We start from the raw sequence: 19,393 nt of genomic DNA, 5'->3' as shown, positions 1-19,393 counted from the left end.
GCAGCGCCAGTGGGCTGGCACTGCTGGGGGACCTAGTACACCCTCCGCAGCCACTAGCCTGGGTGCTAAGCCCCTCATTGCCCAGGGCCAGCAGGGCCGGCCGGCTGCTCTGAGTGGGGGGGCCCGCCAAGCCCACACCCACCAGGAACGCCAGCCGGCCCGTGAGCGCCGCGCGCAGCCCCGGTTCCCGCTCGCGCCTCTCCCTCCACACCTCCCCGCAAGCTGAGGGAGCCAGCTCCTGCCTTGGCCAGCCCAGAAAGGGGCTCCCACAGTGCGGCGGTGGGCTGAAGGGCTCCTCAAGTGCCACCAAAGTGGGAGCCCAGGCAGAGGAGGCACCGAGAGCAAGCGAGGGCTGTGAGGACTGCCAGCATGCTGTCACCTCTCAGTGCCACTGCACTCCAGCCTGGGTGACAGAGCCAGACTACGACTCAAAATAAAAAAAAAGCTTTGTTGAGCAAAAGTCAGACACAAAAGACAACCTATTGCATGCTTCTACTAATGTGAAATTCAAGGAGACAAAACTATCATGGAGCGATAGAAATCCAAATACTGCAAAATGTTCTATTTGAGTCATTCCAAGCTCCCTATTCTTTTCAGAGCCTACACTGTGGAGGACTGCCAGGCCACAGATTGATAGCAACTGGGACAGTTCCGGTTTCAGCGCCCAGCGCAGAAGCCACTCTTCGAAAGGGTGGGGCACACACCAAGAGGCAACCATCCGGTCTTCAGTTATCAGTACTAAACATGGCGGCTCCCACCGAGCACCACACCCAGATCACGAGACCGCGCGCTGCAGGAGCCAGTCTGTCGGCTCACTGGGGCGCGCCTACTTTTAGATTGACCAATAAACGCGAGGCGTAGGGCACGCCCTCTTTCTTCCCGTCTCCGCCAATAATCTCCCGGTCCCTTCCACAGGACCCAATCACCGCTTCGGCCTCTCTTGAATGAAAAGGCAGCGGCCCAGTGAGCAGAGCAGCAGTCCGACGCAAGAAACAGGAAGCGCGGCAGCTCGTGTCTGCGCGCCCGGCGGAAAACCGAAGTCAGAAGCCTCTCTTAGCAGCACGCGGAGAAGAACGGGGAGCCAGGTGAGCGGCTGATCCCGGGCGCGGGGCCGCGGTGTGGGGACGTCTGAACTGAGAGCGAGAGGACGAGGGGAGACGTTGGGAGCTAAGGGGAGGAGGAGAAAGGGTCGCGAGACGGGGGGGGCGGGGCGGTTGGTGTGTTAGAGCGCTGTGTGTTAGCCGTTGGGCACCGGGGCGCATGCGCTAGGGGTAGGCCGGTCGTTGGCGCGAGGTGCTCGGAGCTCGGGGCTCGGGGCTCGGGGCTCGGGGCCCGCTTCTGGGAGGGGCTGTCATGGCCGACGGCGCTCCGAGCCCTACTTGGAGTCTGTCAGTTCGTCCGAATAGATCTCGCGGCGGCCTGGGGCCATTTGGAGAGGGACGAGGGGGTGACGCCGGGGTCTGGGTCCTGGGTGGGAGAAGTCGGAGCTTCCAGTTGTCAGGGGTTTTTTTGGGACCGAGGGACTTGACCCCTTTCCCAGTCTACCTTCTTCTTGGTCTACTTTTTACGGGATTCGGGATTCTGAGATTTAGGGCAAATAAGACTTTATTTTGGAAGGCCGGGCGTGGTGGCTCTTGTAATCTCAGTACTTTGGGAGAGACCAAGGAGGGCGGATCACTTGAGGTCAGGAGTTCGAGACCAGCCTGGCCAACATGGTGAAACCACGTCTCTACTCAAAATACAAAAAAAATCAGCCGAGCGTGGTGGCGAGCGCCTGTGGTCCCAGCTACTCGGGAGGCTGAGGCTCGAGAGTCGCTTGAATCCGGGAGGTGGAGGTTACAGTGAGCCGAGATAGCGACACTGCACTCCAGCGTGAGTGACAGAGCGAGATTCTGCCTCAAAAAAAAAAAAAAAAAAAAAGAAAAGAGAAGAAAAAAAAAGGCTTTCTTTTGGAAATAGGAGTCTCCAGGTGGGAATAAACTCCGGGGTGGAAAGCCTGCCTGGGGACACTTGAGGGTAACTGGGTACACGTGGCGTGTCTGGGTTGTGAGTTCCCCGCTGTCAACTTTAAAGTTAATGCGCTCCTGGCGCCTCAGCGGTCGTGGCCACCCACTTTGGGCGGGGAAAACCCCGCCGGATCCTTTCCTGATCTAATCAGTTTTGAGCTTTAGATCCTGTCCAGCCCAGTTTCTCGAAAATTTTATCTTAGCAGATTCGGTTTACCCCAATTTATCTCTCTCTCTCTGTCTTTTTTTTTTTTTTTGAGACAGAGCCTTGCTCTGTCGCCCAGGCTGGAGTGCAGTGACACTATCTCGGCTCACTGCAGCCTCCGTCTCCCGGGTTCAAGCAAGCACATCCGGCTAATTTTTGTATTTGTGGTAGAGACAGGGTTTCACCATGTTGCCCAGCCTTGTCTCTAATCCCTGACCTCAAGTGATCCGTCCGCTTCGCCTCCCAAAGTGCTGGGATTACAGGCATGAGCCACCACGCCGGGCCCCAATTTCTTTTTTTAAATTTATTTTTCTTGAGAAAGGGTCTCCCTCTGTCATCCAGGCTGGAATGCCATGGCGCCATCACTGGCAGCCTCGACCTCCTGGCTCAAGCGATCCTCCCGGCACAGCCTCCCAAGTAGCTAGGACTACAGGCCCATGCCACCACACCGGGCTAATTTTTTTTTTTTTTTTTAATTTCTATTTATTTTTTAGCCTCTGCTACATAGAAGGTGCCCCTTGGGCTATGTCTTTTTTTTTTATACTTTTAAGTTTTAGGGTACATGTGCACAGCGTGCAGGTTTGTTACATATGTGTACATGTGCCATGTTGGTGTGCTGCACCCATTAACTCGTCATTTGCATTAGGTATATCTCCTAATGCTATCCCTCCCCCCTGCCCCCACCCACCCGGCTACTTTTTAAAAAATTATTTTTGTGTAGACGTGGTCTCGACTTACTGTCCAGGTTGGTCTCGAACTCCTGGGCTCAAGCCATCCTCCCACCCTGGCTTCTCAAAGTGCTGGGATTACAGAAGTGAGGCACCATGCTGGGCCTGCCCCAAATTTGTTTCCCCACCAACAAAACAACTTTGCTTTATTTCCTTAAAATACACCATCTCTTGGCCACCTAGATTTGGAGCCCAGAATAGACTGTGGCTCTTCTCTACCCATGGATTGCTCAGGGGATGTTCCTGTCTTGTGGCGTGTCCCACCCTTTCTTTCCTTACCTCACGCCCCTACCCTGGTTACTTCTCTTTCATTTGGTGACTGGTTTTCCCTGCTGCTGGTCTTAACCTCCCCCTTCATCAGAGGAGTAAATTACAGTACTCTCGGGCAGATCCTGATTGAGTGACTCAGCTCCAATCTAATTAGCAATTCCCTATTGCTTAACAAGTACACAGGCCCGGGCCGGGCATGGTGGGTGGCTCATTCCTGTAATCCCAGCACTTTGGGAGACAGAGGCAGGAGGTTTGCTTGAGTCCAGGAGTTCACGACCAGCCTGGGAAACATGGTGAAACCCTGTCTCTACTAAAAATACAAAAATTAGCCAGGCGTGGTGGCATGCACCTGTAGTCCCAGCTACACAGGAAGCTGAGGTGGGAGACTCACTGGGCCTGGGAGGTCGAGGCTCCAGTGAGCTATGATTGCACCACTGCACTCCAGCTTGAGTGACAGAGCGAGACCCTGTCTCAAAAAACAACAACAACAAGAACACATGCCCTTTGTGGCTGACCAGCTCTTCCGGCTTTGTCTTCTGCCCTGACGCCAGCAAGCTAGTCCTACTCTCCATACCCCAAAAGGCTCTGGTGCTTTTTGGACTGACCTTTCTTGGCTCCTGTTTTCCCTGCTGCCTGGGAAGTGACCCCTTCAGATTGCCTGTTTGAAGGGTCAGATAGAGAGACATGTTCAACTCTGCCTGAATGCCTTTATTCTAGTTCATTTATTCAGCCATTGCTATGGAGTGCTTATTAGCTGTTCTCACAGGACAGGGCTGACTGGAAGCGGTGCTGTTTTAGTTGGGGCTGTAAGGAAATGCCTTTCTGGAGCAAAGGAGGCCCAAAAGAAGTGGGGGATTTGTGACCCCTCCAGGCAGCAAGAACAGCAAGTGCAAAGGTGCTGAGGTGTGTTTGAGACACGACAGCAAGGCCGGCGAGTGAGGGGCAATGGGGGAGATGAGGTATGAGTATAGAGGAGTCAGGTTAGGAGGGGCCTCGTAGGCTGGCTTTGTGAGGACTCGAGTTTTTTTCTAAGCACAGTAGGAACCTATTAAAAGTTTTGAGCAGAATAGTAATGTACTCTTAGGTTTTTTTTTTTTTTTTTTGAGACAGAGTCTTGCTCTGTTGCCCAGGCCGGAGGGCCGTGGTGTGATCTCGGCTCTCTGCAACCTCTGCCTCCTAGGTTCAAGTGATTCTCCTGCCTCCAAGTAGCTGGGATTACAGGTACGCACCACCACACCCGGCACATTTTTGGTATTTTTAGTAGAGACGGGGTTTCACTGTGTTGGTCAGGCTAGTCCTGGACTCCTGACCTCAGGTGATCCACCTGCCTCGGCCTCCCAAAGTGCTGGGATTACAGGTGTGAGCCACCGCGCCTGGCCATGACTTAGTTTGATAGGGTCTTTCTGGCTGCTCTGGGAAGGGGCTGGGGGATGGCAACAGGGAAACCAGGGAGGAGGCTATTGGCTTTATTGGCTTAATTCAGGCAAGAGATGATGGCACCTACATGTCCAGCTAACAGTGGTTAAGCAAAATGTAGTATGTTGGCGAGACGGAACATTAGGTGACCATGGAAAGAAATGAGGCCGGGTGTGGTGGCTCACACCTGTAATCCCAGCACTTTGGAAGGCTGAGGTGGACAGACTGCCTGAGCCCAGAAGTTGGAGATCAGCTTGGGCAACATGGTGAAACCCCATCTCTGTTACAAATACAAAAATTAGTGGTGGCGGGCGCATGTAGCTCCTGCTACTAGGGAGGCTGAGGTGGGAATATCGCTTGATTGAGCCTGGGAGGCAGAGGTTGAAGTGTGCTTTGATTGGGCCACTCCAGCCTGGGCAACAGAGCAAGACCTTGTCTCAAAGGGAGGAAAAAAAAAAGGAAGGGAGTACTGACGATGTGCTAGAGCACATTGTGCTGAGTGAAAGAAGCCAGACACAAAATGTCACAAATTGTAAGATTTCATTTATGTGAAATGTCCACAACAACAGGCAAATCCATAGAAACAGAAAGCAGATTAGTGGTTGCCTGGGGCTGGGGTGGGGTGTTTAGAGTATGGATAGGTAAAGGGTACAGGAGCTTTTATTTCAAGGTGATGAAGTATTCTAAAATTGCACATGTGGTAGTGGTTGCACATGTCTGTGACTATACTAAAAACCACTGAATTGTCTGCCTTAAGTGGTGAGTTGTATAGCATGTAAGTATCTCTGTGAAGCTTTTCTTTTTTTTTTTTTTTTTTAGGTTGGAGTGAAGTGGCGTGATTTCGGCCCATCACAACCTCCGCCTACCGGGGTTAAGCAATTCTTCTGCCTCAGCTTCCCGAGTAGCTGGGATTATAGGCGCCTGCCACCATGCCTGGCTAAATTTTTGTATTTTTAGTAGAGATGGGGTCTCACCATGTTGGTCAGGCTGGTCTCGAACTCCTGACTTCAGGTGACCCGCCCGCCTTGGTCTCTCAAAAGTGCTGGGATTACAGGCGTGAGCCACTGCGCCTGGCCTGTAAAGCTGTTCTAATTAAAAATAATAATAATAAGGCCAGGCGCAGTGGCTCAGGCCTGTAATCCCAGCACTTTAGGAGGCTGAGGTGGGTAGATCATGAGGTCAGGAGTTTGAGACTAGCCTGACCAACATGGTGAAACCCTGTCTCTACCAAAAATACAAAAATTAGCTGGCCATGGTGGCAAGCACCTGTAATCCCAGCTACTCAGGAGGCTGAGGCAGGAGAATCTTGAACCCTGGAGGCGGAGGTTGCAGTGAGTCGAGGTTGCACCACTGCACTGCAGCCTGGGTGACAGAGCAAGACTCCGTCTCAATAATAATAATAATAATAATAATAATAATATAATAATAATAAAAAAAAACAGGTGATAGCAGCTTGGGGCCAGCATGGTAGCATAGGTGAGAACTGGCCAGAGGGCCTTGGTGGGATTCACTGCCTCATGGACAGGGAGGTTGAGAGAGAGAAAACAGCCATTGAGAGAATGGAATTGATGTTTCTGAGCCGGGAATGAGTGACAGTGAGGCCAGAAGTGGCCTAGGATCCTCAGCATCCAGCCTCAGGAAGAATTGTAGCAGCTGTCGCCCTCTGCTCCACCCCCCCGACTGGAGTCTGGGGTAGGGGAGGAGGACGAAAGACAATTGTCCTCATGTTTGGGTCCCTTGCACCCAGCAGGCACTTAGTATGCATTAGATTAATAAAGCAAAGAGGTAGGCAGACTTTGTATTAATTGCATTTTCCATCTTCTTAGCTTTATTTTTATTGGCCCAGGCCCAATAGGAGGCCTTTCATGAGAGCACTTAATTATTCCCCTGTGCAGACCACAAAGAGTGGGAGAAGCTGGGGCTGGGCAGATACTGCTTGCTCTCTCGCAAACTCAGTTCTCGCCAGCATCCTGGCAGCCCTACCGCTGGGGTCTTTGGGCTCCTGCCCCATGCAAGCCCAGTGGATTCCTTGGGGAGTGATAGGGAGGGGGCTTCTCTGGGCTGAGTAGTCTGAGGAAGTTCACTGGAGCTGAGGCTTGCGTGTGGAGAAGGAGGCATTTGTGCAGAGACCTGGGGGCAGAGCATTCCTGGCGGTGACAGCCAGGTTCAAAGGCTTGGGGCAGGGTCTCCAGGGGTCTGAGCAGCTGAACAAGGCTGGGGGTGGTGTGGGATGAGGTGAGCAGGGGTTAAACCAAGGGGATTGCCTGGCCTGTGGTGAGAGTTGGGATTTTAACTCTGTGAGCCATGGGAAGCCCTTTGGAGGTGGAGGGTGTTCTGCCTGTGGGTGTGGCCAGCAGGGCATGGGGGAGAGATGGGGTAGCTTGAGGTTGGGGAGGTGGAGACAGGGCAAAGCTGGGAGGTGCAGCCCAGGTAGAGCTGAAGGGCTCCCTCATGGAAGGAGGCGGCAGAGAATGCCGTTTGAATGAAGCTTCATCATCCTTCTGTGCCCACTTGCGGGACCCTGCCTCTGTCTCTTCTCAGCGTCATGGCAGAACAGGATGTGGAAAACGATCTTTTGGATTATGATGAAGAAGAAGAGCCCCAGGCTCCTCAAGAGAGCACACCGGCTCCCCCTAAGAAAGACATCAAGGGATCCTACGTTTCCATCCACAGCTCTGGCTTCCGGGACTTTCTGCTGAAGCCGGAGCTCCTGCGGGCCATCGTGGACTGTGGCTTTGAGCATCCGTCTGAGGGTATGCCTTCTGGGTGTTATCCTCTTGCCCAGGTCCTCACCAAGACAAGACCAGCCCTGCCCGCCCAGAGCGGTGCTGCCTCCAGTGTGCCGTGGGTGAGGGCGGGGCCTGTGGCTGCCCTTGGCAGCGGGGTGTTCTGCTTTGACCAGGCTGATACCCCAGCCCTGCAGGTGTCTATGGCCTTGTCCGGAGTCAGCCTTTTCTGATTGCCCTCACTGTGGGCCCCCGGTCAACTGGTGAGGACCCTGCACGGGGATGCGTCCAGGTTCTCATCCCTTACGCTCTGCTTCTCCTGCAGTCCAGCATGAGTGCATTCCCCAGGCCATCCTGGGCATGGACGTCCTGTGCCAGGCCAAGTCCGGGATGGGCAAGACAGCGGTCTTCGTGCTGGCCACCCTACAGCAGATTGAGCCTGTCAACGGACAGGTGGGTGGGCTCTTCCCTTCCTGGCCCCACCCTGCCTGTGGCGGTGGAAGTAGAGTAGGCTAGATGGGGTGGCTCACACCTGTTAGCCCAGCGCTTTGGAAAGCTGAGGCTGGAGGATCGCTTGAGCCCAGGAAGTCGAGGCTGCAGTGTGCTATGATCACACCACTGCACTCCAGCCTAGGTGACAGAGGGAGACTCCATCTCAAAAAATAGAGTAATTAGTTATAACAAAAATTAGAAATTGCCAATAAGTCAAAATAACTGGAAAGTGCCCACGATTTGCCCCTTGCCCCAGAGGCACCGTTGCTGTTTTGCCGTGCCACTTACCTAGAGAGTGTCCATCTGTGAAGGTTAGGTTGCTCTGAATATAGCTGTCACCACTGTCCTTGCTGTTAGGCCCTGGCTGTCTTCTCCCATTGTCTTGTGTGCCACCATCTTGGGGAGACACTTCAGTGAATTCTGGTGTCTTGCTCCTGAGTCAGGCTGGGTGCACATCATTGGGCTTCACATTGGCGCCCGTGCCCTCGTTATCTCAGCACATCCTGAAGGATGAAGGTGCTGTGGAGGGCTGTGGTGTGGTCCAGTGTCTGATGGCACGGGTGGGAAGACCAGGGCCGCCCGAGTGCCGAGATTCAGGAAATCCTTATCTCTAAGGATTTCCTGGTCCCATGTCACCCAGGCAGGGCAGGTCTAACCATTACATTATGCGGGCCATTTGCTGTTCCATTTTCTGTTTCTCATCGCGGGTCCTGGTGTTGGGAGACAGGTTTCAATAGCTGTGGGAGGGTGTAGGGAGTGAGGGGTGGGGAAGGGCTGTGAGAAGTGGGAGGCATTTGGACCGGGCCTTCAAATGGCCTGTGATGTTGGGTGCAGTGTGTCGGGGGGACTGGGTTGGGTGGACTCTGGTGGGGAAGGGGTTTAGGACGCTGCCTGAAGGCCCTCTTCTCATGCCACTTCCCAGGTGACGGTCCTGGTCATGTGCCACACAAGGGAGCTGGCCTTCCAGATCAGCAAAGAATATGAGCGCTTCTCCAAGTACATGCCCAGCGTCAAGGTGAGCCCCTCGGGCTGGACTGGACCAGGTGCCGCTTGGTTTCTGCAGCTTTGTTAGCCTCGGCTCTGGCCCAGCCAGCATTTACCAAGCTTGGCAGGGGCAGCCGCCTTTGAGGTTTGCGGTGGTTTTTGCTCCTTAAAAGCCTGATGAATTATGCATGGCTCCCAGGGGCCTGCGTAGGTCCCAGTCTGGGGCTGCCTTTGAGTGGAGCCCCAGGAGGCTCTCAGGCCTGCCTTGGTCCCCTGAGGGCTCCTGTTCACAGGTGCTGGGGCCGTGCAGGTTGGGGCCTTGGGCCGTGTATCAGCATGGAGCAGCTTCCTCCTCATCCCCATAGGTGTCTGTGTTCTTCGGTGGTCTTTCCATCAAGAAGGATGAAGAAGTGTTGAAGAAGAACTGTCCCCATGTCGTGGTGGGGACCCCGGGCCGCATCCTGGCACTCGTGCGAAATAGGAGCTTCAGCCTAAAGAATGTGAAGCACTTTGTGCTGGACGAGTGTGACAAGATGCTGGAGCAGCTGGGTGAGTCTTCTGCCCTCGCAGCCCCAGCTGGAGAGTCAGCGACTAGGTGGGCCCCATAGCAGGTGGAAGGCTCTTAAGTGGGTCACATGGGCGGCTGGCAGGTGGGGCTCCTGTGGTGATCTTAGGGAAAGCTCTGCTGCTGGCAGAGGGACGTGCTGTTTCTGAGCCCGAGCCGAATGGGACCACGGGGCCCAGACGAGCCCCCGTCCCTCCTGGATGTAAAGGCATGCGCACATACCTCTGGGAGTATGAGGTTTCTGCCACCTGTTGGGTTGGTTCCAGGCCCTGCCTGCCCTCAGTGAGCCCCAACAGGGCCGGTGGGAGATGGGCTTGTGTCCTGGGAGGCAGCTGCAGCTCTCACCCCAGCGGCTGTCTCTGCCTCAGGCTCCCCTCCCTGAAGCGTGGCTCGAGGCGCACGGGCACGGCTGCTCCGCGCCAGCGCGTAAGTGGATTGCAGCTCCTCCCGCGCCTGCGCTCGCTGGCCACCCCCCAGCCCCTCAGGCACCAGGACTGGCCACTCCCGCGGCTCACTCTGCCCTCATCACGGTGCCACTGGCTCCCTGGCACAGGTTGGGAGGGGTCTGGGTCTGGTCTGGGGTGGGGGTCCTGCATGGCAGACGCTCATGTCCACCCATGTCTTGCTTTCCCCACCCAGACATGCGGCGGGATGTGCAGGAGATCTTCCGCCTGACACCACACGAGAAGCAGTGCATGATGTTCAGCGCCACCCTGAGCAAGGACATCCGGCCTGTGTGCAGGAAGTTCATGCAGGATGTGAGTAGGGCGAGAGTGGCAGCTTCGGCCTTCCCCGGGGCCTGGAGCCTGGGGCCCCAGGACACCCGCACGGCCCACATGGCACAGAGGATGCTGGGATGCTGGGAGCCGGCGGAGCCTCCTTTCCTCCCCTCGGTCTTGTCAAACTGGGAGTCAAGCTTGGTCCACACCTGAGCCGGGCCAGAGCTTACATCCAGCTTTTGAGCGATGTTTACTGAGGTCTGGTGCAGCAGGTCCTCTGGGAAGTGTCGCACAAAGGAGTCGCCCACTGGAAGGTTTTGGGCAGGCGAGATGCCCAGAGGTGATCCCTGCCCGCCCCTCCCACCTCCCTTCCCACACAGCCCATGGAGGTGTTTGTGGACGACGAGACCAAGCTCACGCTGCACGGCCTGCAGCAGTACTACGTCAAACTCAAAGACAGTGAGAAGAACCGCAAGCTCTTTGATCTCCTGGATGTGCTGGAGTTTAACCAGGTGACACTTCCATCAGCCCGTCCTGGGGCTCTGGACCTTCGGGAGGTCACTGGGCCGAAGGGACTGTGTGGCCCTGACTGCCACTCCTTCCCTCAGGTGATAATCTTCGTCAAGTCAGTGCAGCGCTGCATGGCCCTGGCCCAGCTCCTCGTGGAGCAGAACTTCCCGGCCATCGCCATCCACCGGGGCATGGCCCAGGAGGAGCGGTGAGTGCGAGCCGCCCACCAAGGCTGCAGGGAGCGCCACCAGGAGCCCAGTGTCTGACGGCCTCCACTTGTTTCTCCTGCACCCCAGCCTGTCACGCTATCAGCAGTTCAAGGATTTCCAGCGGCGGATCCTGGTGGCCACCAATCTGTTTGGCCGGGGGATGGACATCGAGCGGGTCAACATCGTCTTTAACTACGACATGCCTGAGGACTCGGACACCTACCTGCACCGGGTGAGCAGCCTCATGGGCATGTTGCTTTCCCCTGGCGGTGGGGTGGGACCCCAGCCCTGCTTTTCCTCAAGTCCTGAGGTAGTATCTGTGGCCTGACCCTGATCCTGTCTGCCTGCAGGTGGCCCGGGCGGGTCGCTTTGGCACCAAAGGCCTAGCCATCACTTTTGTGTCTGACGAGAATGATGCCAAAATCCTCAATGACGTCCAGGACCGGTTTGAAGTTAATGTGGCAGAACTTCCAGAGGAAATAGACATCTCCACATACAGTAAGTGCCTTGGGCAGGGCAGGGATCTGGGGCAGAGGGTTCCTTCCCCGGCCCTTCGGTTCACTGCATCCCATGTCTTACAGTTGAGCAGAGCCGGTAACCACCATGTGCCAGAGCCGCCCACCTGGAGCCGCCCGCATGCAGCTTCACCTCCCCTTTCCAGGCGCCACTGTTGAGAAGCTAGAGATTGTATGAGAATAAACTTGTTATTATGGAAGCCTCGCTCCCACCCCATCTGTTTCTTGGTCATCTTGGCCTTTCACGGACACCCTGGCCTGGCCTCTGAATCACCACCAGCAGGCAAGGCCATCTTCTGTATTCATGTGTTTAATTTTGTGTCAACACTGAAAAGTTTGAACAGATAAAAACACATTACACAACGTCCACAACCTTCACAACAGTGAGAACCTCCTGCCCAGCCAGGCAGGGCAGGCCTGTGTACCGTGAGCCTCAGGCAGTGGCCCCAAGGGGCCTCGCCATGGGGCCTCTGACATCAGTCTTAGCTTAAGAGGGAAGCTGAGCCCCAGCGCCTAGTCTCTTCAGTTCGGCAGCAAAGACATGAAAGGAAAAGTCCAGGACGGGACAAGAGCCCTCAGTCTGTCCCGAGTACTGGCCACAGGTGCCAGGGCAACACGCTGTAGCCCTAGGCCAGCCCCTGTCCCCACCCTGGGTCACAAGGTGGAGCAGAGAGGCAGCCAGCAGCAGGACCAGTGGCTCCGACTCTACCCCACTGGGTGGACTTTGGTGCCAGACTATAGCTGCCACTCCCTCCTGGTGGCACACGTGGGGCTCAGGGAGGGAGAGTGGAGGGAGCAGAGCGGTGGACGAAGGGAGGATGGATGGTCTTCGTGTACAAAGCTGCTGTGGCCACAGGAGCTGCTGGACCGTCCAGAACCATGCGCCTTCATATGCCGGACTCTGACGCCCTGAGGGCCTGGAGAGGAGAGCCCAGAGGCCTGAGCCCCGCTAGCCCTGGTGCCTTCCTGCCCACACCCGCCCCAGATGCAGCCCCTTACCCGGGTCTGATTGTGGCCAGTGCCAGACGTGGTGGAGGTGAATTCTGAGTACTTGCTCCCCCCGGCAACTAGGCAGGCCCACTTCCGGTATTCTTCCCGAACCTGCCGGCCCAGACACCAGGTCAGGGCAGGAGCAGGCCCTGGGACCATGCATGCTCCTCCCCATGCTCTGCCCTCAGCCCCACCTTCTTCATGTTTTTGTGTTTGTCTTTTTTTGAGATAGGGTCCCCCTGTCGCCCAGGCTGGAGTGCAGTGGCACCATCATAGTTTACTGCAACCTTGAACTCCTGGGCGCAAGTGATCCTCTTACCCCAGCCTCCTGAGGAGCTGAGGTTATGGGCCTTTTTTTTTTTTTTGAGATGAGTCTCACTGTCACCCAGGCTGGAGTGCAATGGTGCCATCTTGGCCCACTGCAACTGCCGCTTCCTGGTTCAAATGATTCTCCTGCCTCAGCCTCCCAAGTAGCTGGGACTACAGGCATATGCCACCATGCCCGGCTAATTTTTGTATTTTTAGTAGAGACAGGGTTTCACCATGTTGGCCAGGCTGGTCTTGAATTCCTGACTTCAGGTGATGTGCCCACCTCGGCCTCCCAAAGTGTTAGGATTACAGGCGCCTCACCCTGGCTATCTTTGAATTTTTTTGTAAAGACAGCATCTGGTTATGTTGCCCAGGCTGGTCTCGAACTTCTGGGCTCAAGCAATCCTCCCCCTCAGCCTCCCAAGTAGGTGGGAGGACGACAGGCGTGCGCCACCGTGCCCAGGCCCCCACCTTCTTGTTGAGCAGGCAGTGCAGCAGGTAGAGGAAGGCGCCCTGCAGGCAGTTGAGGATGGTAAACACATAGGTCAGCACCAAGCTCCGATCGTCGAAGATGAACAGGCCAAAGACCCAGGTGCAGCCCAACAGGAAGAGCTGCGCGATGGCCGTGATGATCAGCGCCCTGCGGGGAGCAGGGTTGCAGCGTGGGCCCCCACCTCATCTCCAGCTTCACGCCCCCCACCCTGGCCCTGCCTCCAAGTCCTCACAGCCCCTCCTCTCACCTCGCCTTCTTTAATTTCTTCATATCTGGATTGATTTCAGAAAACTTCTGAGTGAGCTTCCAGACGGTAGTCACAAAAATGACAGCATTGCACTGGGCGGGGAGCAGATTGTGGGTTAGAGGGCCAGAGCGATGGTCCAGCTGGGCCTGGGCCTGTGGCGCTCGGGCTTCGGTGGAGGGAGAGTGGGTACTTACCAAAATGATGAAGGTCACAGGTCCCAGGAAGCTCCAGAGGAAGCCCTGCTCAAAGTCCAACCAGCAGCTAGGAGGGAAGGGAGGGGTCCCATCAGTGCCCCAGGAAGCCAGGAGCAGAACCGAGGGCGGCCAGACATTGTGTGTGGCACTGCCTGTGAGCCCCGGGCCTAGCACCCCGCCTTCCTCCTGCCCCACCTCGCTGCACTCACTATCTGGGGCGGCCGTAGCCCTTGCTGTAGACGGCAGCCGAGACGCCCACGATGAGCAGGGGCACGCCATAACCGATCAAGCAGAGCCAGCGCGTACTCAGGCCCTGGCCTTGGAACACGCGCACCACAAGAAAGTAGAGCTCCAGGCCTTCCAGGCTCATCCAGCAGAAGGAGGCCAGGAAACAGTAGTGCAGCAGCCCGGCCACCAGGCGGCAGCGCAGCCCCACCTGCGGGGAGGGGACGGAGGGGCAGGGCGACGTCAGCGCGGGGCGGGGCATGCGGCGCCAGAGCCAGTCTGCCAGGTCCCGAGAGTGGGCGGGACCACAGCCGAAGGGTGGGCGGGTCTGGAGCGGAGGCCAGGTTTCCCCCCAGGACCCACCCCCAACAACGCTCATAGAAGCGAGCGGGCACTCGGGGTGTGGCCAGGCAGCTCCAAAGCCAGCGCCCTTTAAAGAGACAACCTGACCCCCCGGTGGGCGGGGGCCAGATCCCGGGCAGGGGCGGGGCCTCATGCCTCCAGGGCCCGCCTACCAGACTGAGCCCCGGGAGTGGGCGGGGCTAACCCCTCCCAGGCCTCCCTGATCGCAGAGCTCAGGAGGGAGCGGGGCGGGACCTCACCTGGCCGCCTTCGTTCTCGATGCCGGCCAGGAAGATGGTGGAGCCCACGAAGAGGCAGATGCAGAGGTGCAGGTGTATGGTGGTGCGCGAGCCCTGGATGGACCGCACCAGCAGGAAAGTGAGGATGCACAGCAGCAGGCAGAAGAGTGACAGCGCCAGTCCCACCCTGGTGATCAGGGTCAGCTTCCAGTCCTAGGAGTGGCACCGGGTGCTCACGGTTCCTTCAGGGCATGAGGACTTCCTGCCCTCTTTGTGGTCCCTTTTCCCCCCACACTCTGACGGGCCCACCTCTCTGACCTCCTCCCTTGGCCCTCCTAGATCTGGCCACACTTACCAGCTGGTAGGGGAGTCTAGGGATTTCACATTTTTGTGCTTGCTGGGCCTTTGGCCTGGACCACAGGCGCCCCCCTTCTCTGCCTGGCTAATTGCAGTTTTCGACACGGCCCAGCTTAACTATGGATCCTACTGAAGTCACATACAGAAAGTGGTGCTCCAGGCTGGGTGCAGTGGCTCATGCCTGTAATCCTAGCACTTTGAGAGGCTGAGGTGGGCGGATCACCTGAGGTCAGGAGTTCGAGACCAGCCTGCCCAACATAGTGAAACCCCCGCCTCTACTAAAAATACAAAAATTAGCCGTGCATGGTGGCGTGCACCTGTAATCCCAGCTACTTGGGAGACTGAGGCAGGAGAATCGCTTGAATCCGGAGGCGGGGGTTGCAGTGAGCCAAGATCAGGCCACTGCACTCCAGCCTAAGCGACAGAGCAAGACTCTGTCAAAAAAAAAAAAGGCCAGGTGCGGTGGCTCACACCTGTAAGCCCAGCACTTCAGGAGGCCGAGGTGGGCGGATCACCTGAGGTCAGGAGTTCGAGACTAGCCTGGGCAACATGGTGAAACCCTGTCTCTACTAAAAATACCAAAAATTACTCAGGCATGGTGGCGCACGCCTGTAATCTCAGCTACTCTGGAGGCTAAGGCAGGAGAATCCCTTGAACCTCACTAGCTGAGGTTGTGCCACCATACTCCAACCTGGGCGACAGAGACTCCGTCTCAAAAAAAAAAAAAAAAAAACGGGCAATGGTGCCCCCTTGGAATGCTCTCCACGGGGAGCTTTCAGTTGACATCTCACAACTGGTACGGGATGGACAGGCAGAGGAGCGGAGCTAGTGGCTGCACTCAATGTATAGTTGCTGGGTTGTAGAGAAGAGGCCAAAGAGGCTGCGAGGGGTGTGATGTGGGGACACCTGGGCTGTGCAACCATGCAGACATCTCTGAATAACCAGCAGGGCTCCATGGAGAACTAGCTGCCTGTCTGGTTGCAGCTGGACCTTGTTACCTGTGGGCGCTTGAGGATGGCTCCAGCTACTTACCTCCACATCATAATGAGCCATAAGGATCGCAAAGCTGCTCAGGTGGCTGCATTGGCAGGTGGTGCTGCCGTTCTTGCTGCCCAGCACCTGGCAGCCCTCGGTGGCCCAGTGCCCTCCCCTGTTGCTGTCACTCTTCCAGAAGGCACAGAGCAGCTCCTGCCGTGGCCCAGGCGTCACATCCTGTGGGCAGATGGGGGTGGTCAGAAAGGTTGGCCTGGAGCTCACTCTTAGGTCCTGGGCTTGGGCTGAGTCTAAGAGGGCTGCTTTTTACTAGATGAGTATTGACTGAGCGCCTACTGAATGTAACAGGTTTGGAGCACAGCAGTGAACAGGGCACACAAAAGTACCTACCCTTGTGAGGTTGACATAAGAGTGGGAGAGGTGGCCAGGCATAGTGGCTCATGCCTGTAATCCCAGCACTTTGGGAGGCCAAGGCAGGTGGATCACCTGAGGTCAGGAGTTTGAGACCAGCCTGGCCAACATGGCGAAACCCTGTCTCTACTAAAAAATACAAAAATTAGCTGGGCCTGGTGGCAAGCACCTGTAATCCCAGCTACTTGGGAGTCCTAGGCAGGAGAATCGCTTGAACCTGGGAGGTGGAGGTTGCGATGAGCCGAGATTGAGCCACTGCACTCCAGCCTGGATGACAAGAGTGAAACTCCATCTCAAAAAAAAAAAAAAAAAAAAAAAGTGGGAGAGGCAGATTATGTCATAAACCTAATGAATAAGTAATGTAGATAGTGTATTAGAAGGTGGCCAGGGATAACGGCTCTTGCCTGTAAGTAATTCCAGCACTTTGGGAGGCCAAGGTGGGAGGATCACTTGAGGCCAGGAGTCTGAGACCAGCTGTGGCAACATAGCGAGACCTCTATCTCCATTAAAAAATTTTTTTTTTAATTAACTGGGCATAGTAGTGCACACTTATAGTCCCAGCTACTCAGGAGGCTGAGGTGGGAGGATCACTGGACCCCAGGAATTCTAGACCATCCTGGGAAACATAGTGAGGTCCCTGTCTCTATCAAAAATAAAAAAGTTAGCTGGGAGTGGTGGTGCATGCCTGTAGCCTCAGCTACTCAAAACTCTGAGGCCGGAGGAATGGTTGAGTCCAGGAGTTCGAGGTTGCAGTGAGCTATAATCGCACCACTGCACTCCAGCCTGGGCCACAGAGTGAGACCCTCCTGTCTAAAAATATAAATAAGAAAAGAAAGGCCGGGCGTGGTGGCTCACGCCTGTAATCCCAGCACTTTGAGAGGCTGAGGCGGGCATATCACCTGAGGTCGGAAGTTCGAGACCAGCCTGACCAACATGGAGAAACTCCGCCTCTACTAAAAATACAAAATCAGCCAGGTGTGGTGGTGGGTGCCTGTAATCCCAGCTACTCGGGAGGCTGAGGCAGGAGAATCACTTGAACCTGGGAGGCAGAGATTGCAGCAAGCCGAGAACGTGCCACTGCACTCCAGCCTGGACGACAGAGTGAGACTCTGTCTTAAAATAAATAAATAAATAAATAAATTAAATTAAATAAATAAAGTAAAGAAATAAATAAGTAATAAGGTTGGGCAAGGCCCAAACGAGAAGGCCAGAAACATAAAAGACTGAGTCACGTGGGGAAAGAGCCTCCCAGAGAGAGGCCCAGCATGTGCAAAGGCCCTGGGTTCTTTGAGGAAGTGAGCAGAGTGAGCAGAGACCTTGGCAGGAGGGTCTCTTCCCACCTCCCCACTGGAGGACTCAAGGTGGGAGAAGGCGAAAAGGATGGGGGAGTTGAGTTCCTTGGTGTTGTTGTGGCTCAGAAAGACGGAGTTGACGGCCGAGAGGCGTCTGAGTCGGACACCGCGGATGTTGCTTTCATATATCTCCTCCAGTTCAGCTTGCTTCTTGGAATGCAGGTTCAAGGAGGCATTGGCCAGCAATGTCGTCATGTTCCGGATGGAGAGGATGCCCGCCACGGCGAGGCCTGGGGAACAGACACGCTCGCTGCCTACTCCTGTTGTTCTCCTCCCACGCTCTATCCTCCCTCCCAAGATGGCCCAGCTCAGGCTCAGCCAGTCCACCACAATGACGCCAGGAGCCCCTCCCGATGAGTCAGTTTCTAGTTGTTCCTTTTTTTTTTTTTTTTTTTGAGACGGAGTTTCACTCTCTCGCCCAGGCTGGAGTGCAGTGGCGTGATCTCAGCTCACTGCAACCTCCGCTCCCCAGGTTCAAGTGATTCTTCTGTCTCAGCCTCCCGAGTAGCTGGGATTATAGGCCCCCGCCACCACGCCCAGCTAATTTTTGTATTTTTAATAGAGACAGGGTTTCACCATCTTGGCCAGGCTGGTCTTGAACTCCTGACCGCAGATGATCCACCTATCTCAGCCTGCCAAAGTGGCATAAGCCACTGCGCCTGGCCTTTTTTTTTTTTTTTTTTTTAAGACAGGGTCTCACTATGTCATCCAGGCTGGAGTGCTTTGGCACGATCATAGCTCACAGCAGCCTTGACCTCCCAGGCTCAATTGACCCTCTCGCTTCAGCCTCCTGAGTAGCTGGGACTACAGGCACGTGCCACCACACCCGGCTAATTTTTGTATTTTTTGTAGAGACCAGGTTTCACCATGTTGCCCAGGCTGGTCTTGAACTTCTGAGCTCAAGCGATCTACCCACCTGGGCCTCCCAAAATGCTGGGATTGCAGGTGTGAGCCACAGCGCCCGGTCAGTTGTTCCATATTCTGAACCTCATCCTGGCCCCATCCCAGTACCTCCATCTCTCTCCCACGGGCTCCCCCTCCAGACCGCCGCTGCTACCTGGCTCCTCGGCTCCAGCTGCCACAGCCCAATTCAGCTTCATGCGTGCGTTGCTCTGACCCATAGTGACGTTCTTGTCCCCCGGCTCCTGGATCATCAGGGTCAGCTCTGAGGGGATAGGAGCAGTAGTGATTACAGACCCCAGGTACCAGGTGGGGCCCAGGGTTGGGGCAGGGCAGGCCAAGGCCTCACCTGTGTTCGAAGGGGAAACGTAGGTGAAGGGGCCTTCAGGCAGGTTCTTGGCCAGGATCCTCATGACATCTTCAAGGATTGAGAGCAGCTGGGTGGCTACGAGGTGCCGGACAGGTGGTGCCAGGGCCTCTATGTCTCCAGGAGCTTCCATCAGTTCGTCCACCAATTTGATGACGTTCTAGGGGTTGATGGGTGACAGAATCGCTGGAGCATGAGACCACAGGGGTTGCCTGAAGGACCTGGATCTCACCCCCTACCAGGGGACACACTGGAGACCCACAGGCACAAGGGAATCACTGAGATGATGCAGTAACCAGAAAACAAGCAGTGGATTGAGTATTTGCCTGCGTGCACATATGAATCACAGCGCTTAACACTGGTCGGGCACAGGCTGCCTGCCAGGCTCTGTTTTGATTTCCTGTTCTTTTTTTTTTTTTCTTTTTTTGAGACAGGGTCTCAGTCTGTTGCCCAGGCTTGAGTGCAGTGGCATAATCATAGCTCAATGCAACCTCCACCTCCCAGACTCAAGCGATCCTCCCACCTCAGCTTTCTGAGTAGCTGGGACTATAAAAGCGTGCCACCACACCCGGCTAAATTTTGTAATTTTTTTTTGTTTGTTTTGAGATGGAGTTTCACTCTTGTCACCC

The 19,393-nt window shown here is 55.6% G+C and overlaps 2 protein-coding genes across 13 annotated transcripts in view; one reads left to right on the top strand and one right to left on the bottom strand.

Moving 5' to 3' along the window:
* Positions 1-924: 924 nt before the first annotated feature.
* Positions 925-11,545, top strand: DDX39A (DExD-box helicase 39A). 4 transcript variants are annotated; one of them, XM_055235542.2, is made up of 11 exons: positions 925-1,085; positions 7,167-7,378; positions 7,677-7,804; positions 8,766-8,858; positions 9,193-9,376; positions 10,032-10,150; positions 10,492-10,623; positions 10,720-10,829; positions 10,918-11,062; positions 11,181-11,328; positions 11,412-11,545. In XM_055235542.2, the coding sequence occupies exons 2-11, from the start codon at positions 7,171-7,173 to the stop codon at positions 11,426-11,428; spliced, it is 1,284 nt and encodes a 427-aa protein (XP_055091517.1). In that variant the 5' UTR covers positions 925-1,085; positions 7,167-7,170; the 3' UTR covers positions 11,429-11,545. The 4 variants fall into 4 exon arrangements, with proteins under 4 accessions (XP_055091517.1, XP_063472454.1, XP_063472455.1 ...); XM_063616384.1 differs by having other exon boundaries at positions 11,181-11,545; XM_063616385.1 differs by lacking the exon at positions 925-1,085 and adding an exon at positions 1,423-1,447 and having other exon boundaries at positions 11,181-11,545.
* Positions 11,546-11,639: 94 nt separating this feature from the next.
* The window catches only part of ADGRE5 (adhesion G protein-coupled receptor E5), a 28,624-nt gene continuing 20,870 nt past the window's right edge, over positions 11,640-19,393 (bottom strand). For 3 of the 9 annotated variants that reach the window (XM_055235514.2, XM_055235515.2, XM_055235516.2), the window contains 11 exons: positions 18,747-18,924; positions 18,555-18,662; positions 17,462-17,727; positions 15,774-15,953; positions 14,406-14,597; positions 13,788-14,014; positions 13,579-13,645; positions 13,385-13,476; positions 13,116-13,284; positions 12,345-12,446; positions 11,640-12,262 (listed from right to left, as the gene is read on the bottom strand). In XM_055235514.2, the coding sequence (XP_055091489.1) occupies positions 12,233-12,262; positions 12,345-12,446; positions 13,116-13,284; positions 13,385-13,476; positions 13,579-13,645; positions 13,788-14,014; positions 14,406-14,597; positions 15,774-15,953; positions 17,462-17,727; positions 18,555-18,662; positions 18,747-18,924 (1,611 nt within the window). In that variant the 3' untranslated portion in view covers positions 11,640-12,232. Of the gene's footprint in view, positions 12,447-13,115; positions 13,285-13,384; positions 13,477-13,578; positions 13,646-13,787; positions 14,015-14,405; positions 14,598-15,773; positions 15,954-17,461; positions 17,728-18,554; positions 18,663-18,746; positions 18,925-19,393 lie in introns of all 9 variants that reach the window. The other 6 variants (XM_063616236.1, XM_063616235.1, XM_063616238.1 and 3 more) reach the window with 2 other exon arrangements.

The sequence above is a fragment of the Symphalangus syndactylus genome, chromosome 13 (assembly GCF_028878055.3).
Source record: "Symphalangus syndactylus isolate Jambi chromosome 13, NHGRI_mSymSyn1-v2.1_pri, whole genome shotgun sequence".
Classification (NCBI taxonomy): Eukaryota; Metazoa; Chordata; class Mammalia; order Primates; family Hylobatidae; genus Symphalangus; species Symphalangus syndactylus.
This window is presented reverse-complemented; position numbering and strand designations above follow the sequence as displayed.

What these genes read in the sequence shown, in the direction of transcription:
- DDX39A (XM_063616384.1), top strand. Translation starts at nt 7,171, where the DNA reads ATGGCAGAACAGGATGTGGAAAACGATCTTTTGGATTATGATGAAGAA. An exon ending in ATGTGCTGGAGTTTAACCAG is followed by an intron (nt 10,624 to 10,719) that starts GTGACACTTCCA and finishes TCCTTCCCTCAG; the next exon opens with GTGATAATCTTCGTCAAGTC. An exon ending in CGGACACCTACCTGCACCGG is followed by an intron (nt 11,063 to 11,180) that starts GTGAGCAGCCTC and finishes GTCTGCCTGCAG; the next exon opens with GTGGCCCGGGCGGGTCGCTT.